The sequence below is a fragment of the Thalia democratica genome, chromosome 1, assembly GCF_965202585.1.
Source record: "Thalia democratica chromosome 1, ktThaDemo2.hap1.1, whole genome shotgun sequence".
NCBI lineage: Eukaryota > Metazoa > Chordata > Thaliacea > Salpida > Salpidae > Thalia > Thalia democratica.
Window position 1 is genome coordinate 45,943,216 of NC_139165.1, and position 17,079 is coordinate 45,960,294.

At 25.1% G+C, this 17,079-nt stretch overlaps 1 protein-coding gene across 3 annotated transcripts in view; it reads left to right on the top strand.

The window, feature by feature from the left end:
• The first annotated feature begins 2,733 nt into the window (after nucleotides 1–2,733).
• The window catches only part of LOC145831916 (uncharacterized), a 28,282-nt gene continuing 13,936 nt past the window's right edge, over nucleotides 2,734–17,079 (top strand). For 2 of the 3 annotated variants that reach the window (XM_082939273.1, XM_082939279.1), the window contains exons 1-7: nucleotides 2,734–2,936; nucleotides 6,658–6,792; nucleotides 8,980–9,101; nucleotides 10,486–10,642; nucleotides 12,596–12,658; nucleotides 14,842–14,895; nucleotides 16,324–16,452. In XM_082939273.1, the coding sequence (XP_082795399.1) occupies nucleotides 2,768–2,936; nucleotides 6,658–6,792; nucleotides 8,980–9,101; nucleotides 10,486–10,642; nucleotides 12,596–12,658; nucleotides 14,842–14,895; nucleotides 16,324–16,452 (829 nt within the window). In that variant the 5' untranslated portion in view covers nucleotides 2,734–2,767. The remainder of the gene's footprint in view (nucleotides 2,937–6,657; nucleotides 6,793–8,979; nucleotides 9,102–10,485; nucleotides 10,643–12,595; nucleotides 12,659–14,841; nucleotides 14,896–16,323; nucleotides 16,453–17,079) is intronic. The other variant, XM_082939287.1, reaches the window with a different exon arrangement.

Genomic DNA, 17,079 nt, shown 5'->3' on the forward strand with positions numbered 1-17,079 from the left:
TTTTTGAGATAACTACCTCTAATATTAAGGAAATGTTCCTTGCAATATTTAGAAAATTTTGTTACAACAAAATTTAAAAAATTTGAAAATAAAAATCTTATTGATTCCCACAGAATTTTCTAAATATTATAAAAAACATTTTCTGAAAGTTTGAGGTAGTTATCTTAGAAAATGTAGAAGAAGATAGATTTTTAGTGAAATAGTCTATTTTTGCCTTTTTAGTTTTAATAAATTCTAATTTTTGCTAATAGAAAAAAAGTTCAATAAAAGTTACCTGTTACAAATAATTACTATAGTGAAAAATATATAAATTATTACTATACACATAACAAATTATATTTATGATTTGAAATTGTTTTAATAATTGTTAAGTGTTTGTTTTGTATACTTAGATCAGGGTTTAGCATACTGCAGCCTACAAGGTTGCCACACACTCAGGGAACTCAGGGAAACTCAAGGAGACTGAGGGAAACTTAGGGAATTTCGATTCTTTTTTTAAACTCAGGGAAACTCAGGGCAGTTTTGATTTTTTCTAAAAATATCAGGAATTTTTTTTTCTAGATCTAGAATGAGATTTAATTAATCCAGTTTCAAAATTTTGGTCAAAACAGTTAATTTTATTTAATTTTAAGTGCTTTTTTAGAAATGTTTAAGCCTTGGCGGCTAGTTCTTCAATATTCTTAGAATTAACATTGTAATTTTTTAATAAATAATAAAAATTTCAAGAATTTAAAAAAACTCCAGAAACTCAGCAAAGTTTAAGGTTACTCAGGAAAGTTTCTCGTCACTCAGGGAAGGTTTTTTGACCCAAAGAGTGGCAACAATGAGCCTAGGGGTCACATGCAGCCCATGAAAGCTTTTACTTATTGGGACACATTCAAAATCCACCCAGTCAAATTCGAGAACCGCTTATCAAACGAGGGTAAGTGTTAGGGGTAACAGTGACAGTAAAAAAAAAAAAAAAATAGTAAATAGAAAAAATGAAAAAAAATAATAGGGTGGATTTTGAACGCAAGTGGATTTTGTTAGTATACCTGCTTATTAGACTGTAGCCCAAGAAAGGTAAAACTTGGCACCTGCAAACACACAAATGTAGCCTGAATTTTTTTTTTTTTAATTACACTAGCAGGGTTGTTCACAAGGTCAGGGAGAGTCAGAAAAAACTAAAAAAATGACAAAAGTCAGGAAATTTGACAAAAAAAAAAGTCTGATTTTGTCAGTTTAAATTTACAAAATTCCTTATTTTCCGAAGCTTTTAAATGTTAAAAATATACTAAATATCCTTTAAAGTCAGATTAAAATTGCAAAGTTCTCCTAGAAATTTACAAAACTATTTATTTTCCAATGCCTTCATCTGGTATGAAATATCCTTTATAAAACAGCAAAATTTTTCTATTAACATTTTGAACAACTACCCTACTTGAACAAACAGTTTTTGTAAGCTTTTTAGTATTGATGATCTGAAGCAAGGACACTTCCATAGTGATAGTTGACTCAAACTGTGATCTATACACTAATATCAATAAACTAATACCTAACATATCTGGCATAATTTTAGAATCAAAGTGTTTTTTGTTTAGGTAAATAATTGAGGCAGCAAATTTGGAGGTAAAAATAAATGAGTGCAAAAAGAAAAGAAATGAAGCCCGCAAATTGTGGCTAAGTTTAGAGAAAAGATTCTCTTTGACAAGTGTAAGGGCAGCAGATGAGAACGATATAAATAAAATGAGGCAAATGGTTTTATTTTCCAAGAAAATGAAGCAGGATGCAGACCAGATGAAGGAAACCATATCTTCATTAGATGAAGAGGTTTAAGTGCTAATAAAGAAACGGAGAAAATAAATTTTAGTACTCATAAAAAAAATGGTGTTTGATTAATTTCTTTGTTATATAAAGTTTTTAATTGTAAAAGTCTGTTATTGTTTCAAGGTTTTAGTTGTGAAAGTTTGTTATTAGTTTAATGTTTTAATCGTAAAAGTTCCTTATATATTGTTCCGTTTATTTAGATGCAATTATGTTGGGAAATGCTAAAAATTTGTGTCTTTTTTCAGACAAGCTGTGTTAATAAGATAATAATACCAGTACTTTGCTGATAGAGCTGTTTGTTGCAAATACGTCAATCATACACAGATGGTTCAAGTGATGTATTGAATTTAGATGATTGAATTCAGCAAAAAAACTGTTGTTTTAACCTGTATTAAAATTAGATTGAAAGCTTTATATAGTTTCAAGTGTTAGATTATGTATTTTAGAATAAGTTTAAATTAAGAGTTTGATTTAGAAAAGTCAGAGAATTTAAGTAAAAAGTCAGGAAAAGTCAAGAGTTTTTCTCAGCTTGATCTGTGGCAACCCTGCACTAGATATTTTGGGTTTCAAAGTAAAGAGCAAAAAAAAATTTATGTAAATTTTACAGAAAATTTAAAATTTACACTATATGTTTCAGGCCTGTTAAGCAGAGTAAAGGGTAAAACTACAACTAGGACCCACAAATACTTATATGTTCCAAATTTGGTCCAAGACCAACAAGTGCCTGCGGACCCCTGACTTAGATTATAATTAATAAAAAAGTATTCAAATTTTTTAAAGTTATGTTTATAATTTGAATATCTTTTAATATTTTTGTTGAAATCTTTAAAAATTACTTAAAAACAAGATATATAATAGTAATTACAGTATATAACTACATGTACACCAAAGTCTATCAAAAGTTAACAAGTTTAATTTTTAGATTTTTTGAAAATTTAGCTGAGTTTATGAAAAAGTCCCCATGAAACTTCACAAGAATGGCAATATGTATTCTGTATTGTTTGCAAAAAATCTTATGTGGTTTCTAACTTTAATTGGATGTGTATCAAGTAATCCAATCAAGTATTCAAATGATACTAGTATAGTAAAATGCTCGATGATACATAATTCCTCAGCTTGTTTTATTGAAAGTGAGTATAAAAATTAGTACAAAAATTGAGAAGTTGTTTTAAGAAAATAGTTATTTAACTACATCTGTATGTTGTATTGTATTAAATTTGGTAGTTTACATATTTACAAGTATCTAACTGAAATTTACTATTATTAAGATATGAGTTATGAGGGTGGCTAAAACAGTTGTTAAAGATAAAAGCTTTTTATTTATTAACTAAATTTATATATATATAACAATGAATTTTAAAATATTACTATCAAATATATTAGAACTGTGTTATTAAGTTAACATAGGGAAACATCATTTGCATAAATTTATTGCTTTGCAAGTTGTTGCTATTGTTATTATTAAAACAACAATTTTTTGATATTTTTAATTGTTCAGGTCAACTTGAAGTTTAAAAAAAAAAGTTATTGTTTAAGCTAAGACTGATATCAAGTGCATTTTAAATCAGCTCCAACTTGATTTTTACAAGTTGATCATATTTTATAGAGTTTTATCTGAGCTATCAGAAATTTTTAACCGCTTGAAAAGAATCAAAGTAATTTTTGAGATATTAGCATTTAAGTTGGTGACCTCAATAGGTTCCTAATAAAATGCAAAAACTAAAAACTTGAAAAAGACCATTTCACAAAAATATATCTCCTATTTAATTTTTTAAATGATCGTATTCAAATTTTTACAGAAAGTAAATTATTAAAATTTTAAAAGATTGAATGCAGAAATTTTTTCTAACATTTTAAAAATCCCAACATTTAAAGTCTTTTAAACTATAAAAGGAACGTTTTCAAAAAGTTTGAAGTCTCTAGCTCAAAAAATGAAGGAGAAGATAGTTTTTTAGTGAATTTTTATATTTCCAAGAAAATTGGCCTTGAAAAATTTGCGGTTCATACCTTTGTATTGGAAACTTTTTATAAAAATTACAATGTCTCAAAAGTTAAATAGTATTTTTTAATTCTATAAAAACTGGCTTGTAGTTTCTACGTTAGCTTTCATATAAGATCCCATGTTATTTTTAGTAAAAAAAAAATGTTGACCCTTCTATGCCCTTAATTAATAAGACCAAGTTCTAAGAAAACATTACTCTCCCTTTATTAAAAGTTGTGTTAAGATTAAGGGCATAAGGGGGGGGGGGGGGTAAACACCCTTTTTTGGTTTTTGATTTTATTTTGTATAGTTTTTACAAAGCTTAAAGATGCTTTTTACAGATTTAAAAAATTTAAAATAACTTTTGAGATATAGCCGGTCGAAGTCGGAGGCAACAATAGGATCCTTATGGGAGGCGCAAACTAAAACGGCAAATAACTAGAAATCACTAAAAATCTATCTCCTCCTACGTTTTTTGAGATAACTACCTCAAATTTCTAGGAAATGCTTCTTACAATATTTAGAAAATTCTGTTGAAACCGAATTTAAAAAAAATAAAAAATAAAAATTTCATAACAACAAAACTAAAAAAAAATGTTTTTTTTGTTTATTTTTTATATAAAAATTTAATTTTTTAGTTTTTTAAAAATTCCTTTCGACAGAATTTTCTAAATATATCAAGGAACACTTCCTAAAAATTTGAGGTAGTTATCTCAAAAAACGTAGGAGAAGATAGATTTTTAGTGAAATAGTCTATTTTTGTTGTTTTAGTTTGCGCCTCCCATAAGAAACCTATTGTTGCCTCCTACTTTGACCGGCTATAACTCAAAAATTATTTAAAATTTTTAAATCTTTAAAAAGCATTTTGTAGCTTAGTAAAAACTATATAAAATAAGATCAAAAACTAAAAAAGGGTGTTTACCCCCCTATGCCCTTAAAGACTGTTTGGATATAGAATACTACCACTTTTTTTAGTATAAAAAGTTTGCATACCCTATATAAACCTTACAAAAATATTGCCTAAGTTTTATAAATTAGATTAGTTTTAAGGGGTGCACAACAATTCAAATTAAAATCATTTAAAGTTCTGATATTTTTGAGTAATTGTTTTCTTTCTCACTTTTTTATAGTCATAGGCTTTATCAATAAGACCATCTCGTAAGTTTTAATTTTTTTAATAAATTTAATTGTTTAAAACTATTCTCAATAATTTTTTGAAAACTGCAAAAGTATGGATATTAAAAAAAAAATATCGTTTTATCTATTTTTTGGACTTGTTTTAATCATCGTAATTTTCAATAGTTAGACCTTGTGTTAATTTTATTTAAATTCAAATTATACTTTGAGATATAGCTCTTAAAAATCTTTTTTTTTTAAAATAGTCTTGTAACTGTTTACTATTAATTTCATAGAGATGTTTAACATATTTTTTTACAAAAATAAACATTGGGTTTTAATTAGAAGCATAGAGTACATACCATAAGATAATTTTCAGAAATTTCAATTAACTTATGAGACATAACCAGTTGCTTTTTTTCATAAGAAAACACATTAAAAAAAATTAAAAGTCTGTTTCTTATAAGCTGTTTAAAACTTATTAAAGATTAGACTAAAAAAGTTTTTTAAATAATGCTCATAAACTTATATTTTTTTAAAAGAGAAGATATATTTTTACCAAAATAGTCAGTTTTTGCCTTTTAAGTTTGTGCCTCCCATAAAGAACCTATTGAACTCTTAACTTTTATTGCTTATATCTCAAAAGTTACTTTGATTTTTTTTAAACTGTAAAAAACAACTGGTAGCTTAGCTTTATTATCATAAGAAATGAACACCTCCCAATATCCTTAAATTATAATGTTGAAATTTGAGTTTAAAGAATAAGATCAGGTGCTTAGAGATCAAGTTAACTTGGGAACACATCAAATATGCACAAAAACACTTATCACAAAGGGTCACTTTTGCACAAAGACACTTATGCACGAGTTGATTTTTTTAAATTAGTTTAATGTTTTCATTAATTTTTATTAATTTTAGTATTTTTAGTGATTTAAATTTTTTATTTGTGTTATTTTTACTACCACTGTTACCGCTAACTCTTACCCTCGGCCGGTAACTTTATTTTCTTTTTTTAATAAATTTTATTACAATAATAATAAATTTTTTATATTAGTAGTTTTTATTAGTTATATTATTTTTCTGTTGTTAATATCATTGCTACCTCTAACCCTTACCCTTGGTCAATAACTTTTTTTAATGAATAATTTGTTTTTATTTATTTATTTTTCTCGTTTTTTTTTGTTAATAATTTTTATTAGTTATTTTTTTAATCGTTATTTTTACTATCACTGTTACCCCTAACCCTTACTTTTGATCGTTAACTTATTATTTTTTAGTTTTTTTATAATGTTTTTAATTTTTTTATTTACTCTTATGCAAAAATGACCCTCTGTGCAAAAGTGTGTTCGTGCAAAAGTGACCCTTTGTACAAGAGTATCTTTGTGCAAAATGTCCCTTTGTGCAAAAGTATCTTCGTGCATATTTGACCTGTTATCATCTAAAGTATCTTAGTAACATATTTATTGTAACTTACTCATTTTTAATTAAAGTTTTTATTAGACTTTTAATGTATTCTTACTTTAATGACTGTAAAACTAAATCAGTCAAGACTAATTGTTTATACTCCTTATTTTCTATTACAGTCCTTTTTCGATAAGTTTTCTAATTATAAATATTAATTTTGTACTTAAAAAAGTTTTTTAATAAGCAGTGCGTAATTTAAAACTTATTAAAGTTGTAAATTAAAAAAATTAATTCAGTATTTTAAATAAAATTTAAAGACAAATCATTTTAGCTTATTTTATTTTATCCAGGTTCTGACAAATCTCCAGTAAATAAAACGGATGGAATTACCACAATGCAGCCAAAGATTGAAAAAATTGAATTTTATTTAGTAGAAAAAAAACATATGAACAGAATTTATTTGAAAGCAGAATGGTCACAAAAAAGTAAGAGATATAAATTCATTTTTCTTGCTGTTGTGTTTCCAAGTTATGTAGCATTATATTTTCACAAAATAAGTTAGCTTTGCTAAAATATAAATAATTTAAATTTAGAAGACAGCATCTCTAAATGAAAGTATGAAAATTCTGTTTTATTCTTTAAAATAAAAAATATTGTTAAGGCAATGTAGAGGTGTTAAGGTTTTTCTTTGTCAAAAATTAACATTAAATATTATATAAAACTTAATTGTTTGAACTGTAACTCACCATCTCAGAAATTAAAGCTTCATTTGGTTTTTGAAATGTAGTCATTTATCTAAAAATTTCATACACAAATGCACATAAAATTTGTTAAAGCAAAAGCTTAAAAAAAAAAGATTTTCTTAAATTTACTAAAACTATGAATGTAATTTAAAAACAAACTAGTAAAGAATAATCTGTAAAAAGTTGAAGTAGATTTGTTAAAAATTGAAAAATTTACAAAAATGTACATGTACATACTTTAGCTTCCATTTTTTTTCTGTCAGTATTTATTTTTTACAGAGCTCCGTTGAAGTGTGTAAACTTGTTAACACAAAGACATACGTTAGCTTAATAAAGAAAGAGTAGTGTTAAAATTGGTTCTTATATTTAATCTGGTATTTTTTTTACCTTTTTAGCTTATACCTTACATAAGGGATTTGTTTAACTTACTAACTTTGGTCCGTTATATGTCAAAAAGTACTTTAAACTTTGTTAAAAATGAATAGTGATTGGTGGTAGTTAATATAAAAATCTGCAAAATAAAACAAACTTGTAAAATACAAGTTAGACCGCTTTTTAGCCTTAAATACTTTTTACTTTGTAGTTTGTTTGTAAGTCTATTTAAGTTTAGTTACTATTGCTTTTATTAGATTATACTATTGTCTGTTTTAATAGTGTCACTAATTATTTGTGTTATACGTTGATTTTAAATAGTCCATATTACTTGTTTTATTAAACTGATCATGCTACTTGTTAGATAGATTGCCTAATTAAGAGTATGATTAACTTTGTTCATGATTTACTAGTTTTCTACTAGTATGAAAGAAAGTTTAAAAAAATTAAAAAAATAATACCTAAAAATTTCTAATGAAAGCACCATTTTTGTGTTTAGGAAATGTAAATAAAATACTCTGTGTAAAGTATTCATTTTTATATTTCCTCATGAGATTGTTTTCTATATTGTTTTGAACTTTTAGAATAATTGTTTTTTTTGTGTCCTGTTTTTTGAAAACATAAAGTTTTTAATATTTGTATTATAATTTATATTAATACGTTACTTAAAAAAGATAGTTTAATTTAAACATATTGTAATGAACTTTTAAATTTTTTAAATGGGGGTTTGCAACTCCTTAAAGTTTTTTAGGTCAAGAAGGGTAAACCTTGTTTTTTACAAGTAATCTTATTTTATAAAGTTTTATCCCCATCAGATACTTTTTACTGCTTGACAAAGTAGTTTTTGAGATAAAAGCGGGTAAGTTTAATAGGTTTATTGAAGAAGGCTCAAACTAAGAAGGTGAAAAATACTAGAAAAAATCTACTTTTTCTTTACTTTTTTTACCAAAGCATTTTTATTGAAAAACCACCTTTTTATTTCTCATATTAAAGTCTCGGTTTTTCTAAAAGCTCCCACATCATAAATCTTTTGAACTTTTTAAGGAATGCTTTTTGGAATTTTGAGGTCTTCTCTGGCACAAAAAATATAGATTTTAGTGACCTTAAAAATAACTGAAAAATTTCTTTAAGAAAAATAAAATGAAGTTTTTTTATTTAATAAAAAACTATCTTGTAGATTTTCCTTTATGGATCAATGTTAATTTTTGTAACAATAATTGCTTTACCTACTATGGCCTTAAGACTAAAATAAAGCAGATTACAAATACTGAAAAACTCTCAGTATTTATTTTTTCAAGTAGTTGTTTTTAGTAATTTGAAAAACTGCCTTTCTTATACAAAGTGCTTAAAATTTGTAATAAAATTTAGTTATGAAGTAAACTTAAATTGTTTTGTTTTGCCTATATTCTTTAACTGACTCAATCAAATAAAGATTTATATAAAGATGTAAATTAGTTTTGGAATTTTAGACTATTTTGTATTACTTTATTTAACGTCCTGTAAAGAAAACTTTTAAAGTTGATTTAATAAGATAAAACACATAGTTTTTTTTTATAGCAAGCTACATCAAGAAATATGTGACTGGATACTTCATAAATATTGGTTACTATGGTCAAGCTGTTGATCAAGGATTTAAAGTGAATTTAGACTTTGAAAAATTACCAATGCTTTCCAAAAAAGTAAATTTATTTATAACTTTGTTAAGTTTAGATTATTAATGACAAAGTTGTATATATTTTTTAGTCTGTAGAGATACTTTAATTTTAAGTTTAATTTCTATAAGTATTTAATAAAAAGGTTAGTATAGTTTTAAACTATTAATTGTTCTAAATTTAATTTATTATTGTTTTTAAATTTATTGAAAATAATAAGACAAAACTTCTTTATAATAAAATATTTTAGCTTTGCAACTTAAAATAATAAATTTAAAACTAATCTAAATTTAACAGGATGGCAACTAAACCTAGAATCCTGGAAAAGCCTGCAATTTTACAATTTAGGCTAAAAAACTTAGATAAACTTGGAATTAAAAAAAAACAGTTAAATAAGAGAATTTCGATTTTATACAAAAAATCTATCATATAGACCAGAATATTTTTGATCATTACTCACCATCAATTTATTTAATAATTTTATTATAGTTTTCTACTTTAAACTTGGTTTTAAGGGCATAGGGGGGGGGGGGGAAACACTTTTTTCGAAATTTGATCTTGTTTTAAATTGTTTTTACTAAGATGCTTTTTACACATTTTTAAAACTCAAAATATTTTTTGAGATATTGCTGGTCAAAGTCGGAGTCAACAATAGGCTCCTTATGGGAGGCGCAAACTAAAACGGGAAAGATAGACTATTTCAATAAAAATATATCTCCTCCTAGGTGTTTTTTTTTTGTTATAAAATTTTAATTTCTTAAGTTTTTTAAATTTATTTTTGATAGAATTTTTTAAATATTGCAAGGAACATTTCCTGAAAATTTGAGGCAGTTATTTCAAAAAACGTAAGAGGAGCTAGATTTTTAGTGAAATATTCTATTTTTGCCTTTTTAGTTTTGCGCCTCCCATAAGGAACCTATTGTTGACTCCGACTTTGACCGGCTATATCTCAAAAATTATTTTGAGTTTTAAAAATCTGTAAAAAGCATCTTGTAGTTTAGTAAAAACTATATATAATAAGATCTAATTAAAAAAAAAGTGTTTTACCCCCCCCTATGTCTTAAACTAAAAATAGACCCAAATACGTGTACTTTCTAAAACCTGAAAGAAATTTCTAAAAAACTAGTTACCACCCTGAATTAAAGACGTTGTTACTATTTAAATGATTGGGTTTTAAGTTTCACCAAAATTGCTTAATAAAGAATAAACAATAACTTGATTTGTAAAAAATATTATTATATATATTTGTAATTTATTAGTTGTACAAACTAAAGTATTTTCTAAATAAATGTTGTAAATAGTTTTAATTTTACCTTTAAAGTCAAATTTTTCTATATTTAAATAAACTTGTAAATTGTTTTTTTTAAATTTAAAAGCCTGCTATAATTACTAAAATTAAATAAATTGTCAGATTCACTTTGTGTTCGATGAGTATGGTAAACTGTTTCAACATCTTATTCACCCAAGTGTAAAGTACCATGTCATTATGAAAGCCCTTCCTATCTTTGAAGTAAAAGATCATCACGAATGGGATCCTCATCAGTCAGTTTGGAATATTACGTCACCAAGTTTGTTTTAAAATACTATTTGTTATTGGTTAGTTTGTGTTATATTTAGGTTTATTATTATCTAAATTTAAAAAAACTAAGTTATGGATAATGCAGGGTTGCCACAAAGTCGGGAAAATCAGAAAAAGTCAGGAAAAACAAAAAAAGATAAAAGTCAGGAAAAAATGGGCGTTTTCGAAAAAAGTTAAGAAATTTGGTACAAATATGCTCATAGTAAGGAAGTTTATCATTATGTACTAAAAACTGAATTTTGCTAATGTTATTTCCTAAATAATTTTGCTTTTACAATTTATATTTTTTCAGGGTTTAATTGAATTTTTGGAATAGAATAAAATCTTTTAAGTTTTTGATTATGTATTTTTGAATTGATTTTAATTAAGAGTTTGATTTGGAAAACTCAGGATTTTTTTTCAGCTTGATCCGTGGCAACCCTGATGGTGTTTAATAGTAAGATATAATTAAACTGTTAGCTTTATAGGCATAGGAAGGGGGTCTATTATATTTTTATGGAAAATTAGCATTGAATTTAATTTTAAGTTTAAGAGTATATACTACTAGATAGTTTTTTATCGAACAAATTAAATTCAATTAACTTTTGAGATATAACCAGTTTTGTAAAAAAATCAGTACAACTGTATTGAATCAAAAAATTTCAAAGCCAATTTTCTCAAAGTTTTGAACAATTCAATAAACTATCTTCTCCTTCATTTTTGAAGCATTTTATTTAGAAATTTTAAGGAAATGTTCTTTTTGATACTACTAACAAAGGAAGTAGAACTTAAAAAAAGCCATAAAAAGTAAAAAAAAAAGTTATAAAAAAAAAAATTCTGCAAGTTGTGTAATATTTTTTATAGATTATTTTTAAAAAGTTTTGAAACAGATGATTAAAAATAAAAAGGAGATAGATTTTTATTTAAATAATATAATCTGGCATATTTAGTTTGCAACTCCCGTTGAGAACCTACAAAACTCTCTAACTTTGATCGCTTATATCTCAAAAGCTATTTTGTGCTTCAAAAAGCAGTAAAGAGTAACTGGTAGTTTTGTAATATAATAAAGCTAAATTTAAATTTTTATTTAAATAAGTTTTAGATCCCCTCTCCCCCATATACCTTTAATATTACAAAAAAATCTATGGCGTTCTTAAATTAACGATTTTAACTATCTGACCATACAGTATTTTAAACAAACATAAAGTGATTATCCTACCACTGCTGTTAACATATATTAAAGAAAAAACTAACAATTTTATCCTGTTATTTAAAAAAAATATGTTTCACTAAAAAATTAAGCAGCTTTTTGTTGTTCGACTTATATGTTAGAATTTTGTACAGTTTGTTTACCATATCTGGGTGTAATTATTTTTTACATGTATATAATTTATGAATGATTGAGAACAATTGTAGTATGTCTCCTTAATTTTAACAAGTATTAAAATAATATTTTCAGTGTCTAATTCTTTAGATTTACACCCTATTTATTAATTTAAAAATATATTTACCAGTGTCCGAATGTTAGAGCCTTATTACATTAGAAAATCTAAAAGTATTTACTATTAGAGTTTTAAGATGTTTCATATATTAGATTGATTAGAATTATTTGTAATATTTAAAATAAATTTTGTATTTTTCCTAATAGAGTATAAATTTAAAGAAATATTTTTTTTATTCATTTGAACTTCTCAACTGAGAGTTTTTATTTATAGTAATGTTTTAGTAGGTAACTTTTTAAATTAGAGTTCAGAGTATTTATAAATAAACAAACTTAAAATTATTCATACTATTAAAATTGTAAATCTTTTAGCGAAGTATATATAACTTTTTTTAACATAATAAACTAAAAATTTTTCCCAACTACAGTTCATTAATGTTACATGTTTTTATTTTTCAACTTTTATGTTTTAAAGTTTCAAATCTTGTTTTTTGTTTTGGTTATTTTTATTTTATTTTCCAGAATGTCCAACTTCAGCTCATTTAGACAAGTTCTGGCCTGGTTGTAATGAGGACGATAGTAAAGGTTTGTTATGGCTTTATTTTAATATCAAGGCAATAGATCCAGAATTTATTTTTAAAATCAAGATTTGCTACTACATCAGAGTCAAGTCAAAGTTACACCAGACATTCTGAGGTTTAAAATAAGGTGCAAAAAAAAAGTTTCCAAGTACATTTCACAGGTAATTCGAAACTCACACTAGATATTTCGGGTTTTTGTTGAAAAGTTGAAACTGCAGCTGCAGCCCGCGAATGAATTAATTTTTGAAATTTTGCCCGCAACCACCAATACCTTCTGACTTTTAGATATAGTATATTCAAAAAAGTATTTTCTATAAACTTATGGAAAACCATTTTTTATTGTTAGCTCATGAGTTGTTTATAAATGTTTGTTGTAGATTTTTTAAGGTATGGAATTTGAACCTTAAAGAATGTTTGTTTTTAAGAAAAACTCAGTAGTTAAAATATAACAAACAAACAGTATAATATAGTTTATTATCAATATTTATAGACTAAACGATCATTTTGTAACATATGGTGAATTATTTGAAAACTTTAAAATAAGCTAAACTTTAAGGATAAATACTCAAAAAGTAAACTCTAAAATCTATTAATTTTTTTATAATGAAATAATGAACTAAATCAGGGTTTCCTAGACACCTTTTTAAAGTTGCCCGTTTTTCAGAAAATAAAAATAATGATCGCCTCCACTCCCAGAATACCCAGTGTGAGTTTCTAATTTTCTGTGAAATGTACTTAAGACATTTTTTTCGTCTTCATTTTAAACCTACTTAGTTGTGCAGTCAACAGTGAAATATTTTTTTTTGAACATAATTTAAGATAAAAAGTAAATCTTAAAAAGTGTACTGCAGAGGAAATTTAATTAAATAAGTTGTTTAGTACAAAGTAAGATAACAATTTTTTTTGATAAAACAGCTGATGTGACCTAGTTTTTGAAGAGGCCTACTCTGAAAAATAAAATCTAATACATGTATTTTTTATGTTAAAGGTAGGAAGTATAAACCATAAATAGATTATTGTTTTTGCTAAAATAAAACTAAGAAAGATTTTTTATGTTGAAGTTGGGTAATTTTTAAAAGTTCTAAAACACTTTTATTAGTAAGTAACTTGATTGTCCGAAAAATTATATATTTTTAGAACTTTTTGAGTTAAAATAAAATAGTAGCTTTTTATAAATATTTTTTGCATTATTTTTACACCGAGAAAGAATAAGTTGTTTATAAATTGTAAGAGAACCATAATAAAGTGAACTAGTTTTTTTTCGCCTTTTTTAGTTGTACCTTGCTCCACATGAACCTATGTAAAACTTGACTCTCTATATATAATAGAACATTTCAAACTCAATTTATTTTACATAAAAAACTACTTCGAGTTGTGTTTATGTAAGAGTTTTGCATTTTGAATCTTTTTCTTTGAAATAGCAAAGAAGGCGTAGCTTAAAAAGATTTAGCTAACTCAAAACTCAAGCGCTTGTTTTAAAAGCAATCATGTATACACACCTCAACCTTAATACTTATGTATTAATGAGAGTTTACACAGTAAAAAAGTTAGTACTAAAAGACAGTAACAAGAAAAACTACTTATTTTTTTATAATATGACTTAAACCTAATTTTTTGTTCATTACAAAGATGTTATTTTTATTATTGCTAAATAATTATTTATATTGAAGAAACCACTTTTGATTTAGGAAAAAAAACATAATATTAAAAAATATCTTGCGTTTATTGTTATCAAAACTATTTAAAAAATTAGATACTCAATACTCATATAAAATTAACTTATTCAAATAAAATTTATAAGTTATATAAAAAAGATAAATTTCTGTAAATAATTCTATTATAAAAATTACTTTTTTGTTATGAGTTTGTTAACAAAAGATCTAGTAATTTAGTTGATACTATTATCTTTTAGTTTTTTTTTTACCAATAGTTAAGTTGACTAAGAATAATAATTTTAGGAAAAAATATCAATAAGCATTTATGTTAAGCTTAATATAAATTGATTTTAATTCGTAAAGTTACACTGTGTCAATAATTAACAGCTGTGTTATCGTTCTGTTATTATTAATTTAGGTAACACTTCTTAAAATAATGCTTTTAATCTTTTAGTGTGTGATTTTTTTTATTAAACCAATTAGTGTTTTTAATGATATTTTTAAATATTTATAATTTATTATTATATTATAGTATATTTAACAGAAGTTCGCCATTTATTCGAGGAATATTATGACACAAAAGACTGTGAGTTTTTTTATTTTATTTATTGATAGTATTTTTATTGATCATACTAAAAATATTAGTTATTGACATTTCCTAAATGCTAAAAAAATATTAAGACAATAAGTGAAAATATGTAGACTTCTAATATGAAATTAATGAGTAGGTGTAAGAATAGCACAGCGTCACTTTTGCACGGTGGGCCACTTCAGCATGGCGTCATTTTACTACAGTGGGTCAATTAAGCACGTTGGGTCACTTTTGCACGCTGTAGAAAAGTGTCGCATCGTGCTAAAGTGACGCGCCATGCACCCGCTCCCAAAAAAAAAAGTTTATAAATTAAAATTTAATGTTAGTTATTCACGTAAGTAACTTAAACCTTGTAATATCTTAATGAAAAACAAATTCTAGTTTTTCTATAAATTAAAAAAAAATTGTTGTTCATTCTTTAAATTATTAAATACAAAAAGAGCAACGAACTGATAATTTTTGAGTTTATTTGACGACGTTTTGGTAATTCGTCAGGGTTGCAAAAAAACCTGGAATCCTGGAATATGAGAAATTTTGAAAAAAACTGGGAATTTTAAACAAAAGTCAAACTAAAACCCGAAATTTAGAACGAAAATCACTAATAACATAGAATTTTAAGCAACTTTTACAATGTTAAGTAGTAAAAGTTCGATTTGACACAAAAAATCTTTTGTATAGATAGAAGTTTTTGTCATCCTCAAAAATTTTATTTTGTTAAAAAACACTTTTAAAGAAGCTTTAAAATATCTTTTCAATGTCGTCATACTATTTAACACACTTTTTTACCTTAAACTTAATTTTAAACAAAAAATAGACCCTAAAACGTGTAACTTAAAACACCTTGAAGAAATTTTGAAAACCTGAAGAAAACTTGCCAAAAACATTTGGCAACCCTGATTTATTGACTATTTTCACTATTCAGAAAAAATATAACAAAGTGCCTTAGTAAATCAAAGCAAATTTTATTTTGATTTGAAACATATAGAAAATAACCTGTTTTTAACTGTAGCTTTTACTTTACAAGTAAAGTTAAGTTTTATTGCATACAATTGTGAGATATGTTTTTTCTCAATAAAAGTTGGAATTTTCTGTTAACTTTGTCGTATGTAACAAAAATGAATTTATAATGCAAGCTAATAATGATTTTAAATAATAAAAAAAACATATTTGATAAAATGATACTTCATCCCAAAATTTAAATTTTGTTAAGATGTAGTTTTTTTAAGAATTTAATTGGCAAACTAGTTTTGTTAAAATATTTTAGGATTGTTATGAAAATTTACTTTGTTTTAGTACTTTGGGTCAAAAACTTCCACTTCATTTTTAATTTTGTCTTTCCCATTACCATAAAAAGAACTATATCATAAAACTCGTTAGCAAAGCCAACTGCCATTTTTAACTAAAAACACGTTAAATGTGTAGACGATACACTACTAGACGATAACGTTTTTGACGAAACCCCTAGTGGATCCAACTTGGGCAATGAAGACTACCCTGACACGGAAGGATCTGATTATACTCAAGAAATGAATGCGTCTTACAACAACACAAGTTTGTTTTGTCGCAAAGTAGTTGTATCTCTTTGGTAGTTCGAAAAAAGTAAGTTGTATGATTTTAAAAAGTAAATTTGAAAAATTTATCAACGGATAAAAAAGGCCTTAAAATTAAAAAAATAGCTTTCGGATTTAAAAATTATTGATTTAGAATATGCAATTAATATTTAAAGAAGAATATTCAAAAAGGTCAAAAAAACAAATTAGTAGTTATTTTTCACCTCTCCAGTTTGCTCGTTCTTTAAATCTTAATCTTTTAACTCATTTATTTTGATTTGTTGTGTATTTTTTCTTTTTGAAAATTTATGTGTCTAAGATGAAAGTTTACGGCACAGAATCAAATTTAGAATACCGTGGTGGACTTTTTTATTATACCTTTTTAGTTTATAATTTGAATAAAAATTGAGAGTTAATTAATGATGAAGAAAACCTGTTAATTGGAAAAAATTCGGGTTAGAAAACTATTATTTAAATAGTTAAAATTTACACAAAAAAAATTTTGCCACTTATTATAACAAATTAAGTTGTTCATGAACGATCAAATAAGATAGTAAAACTGTTCCATAGTCAACGATAAATAAAATACTCATATTTAACGTATAATTCAATTTAAATTAAATGGCAT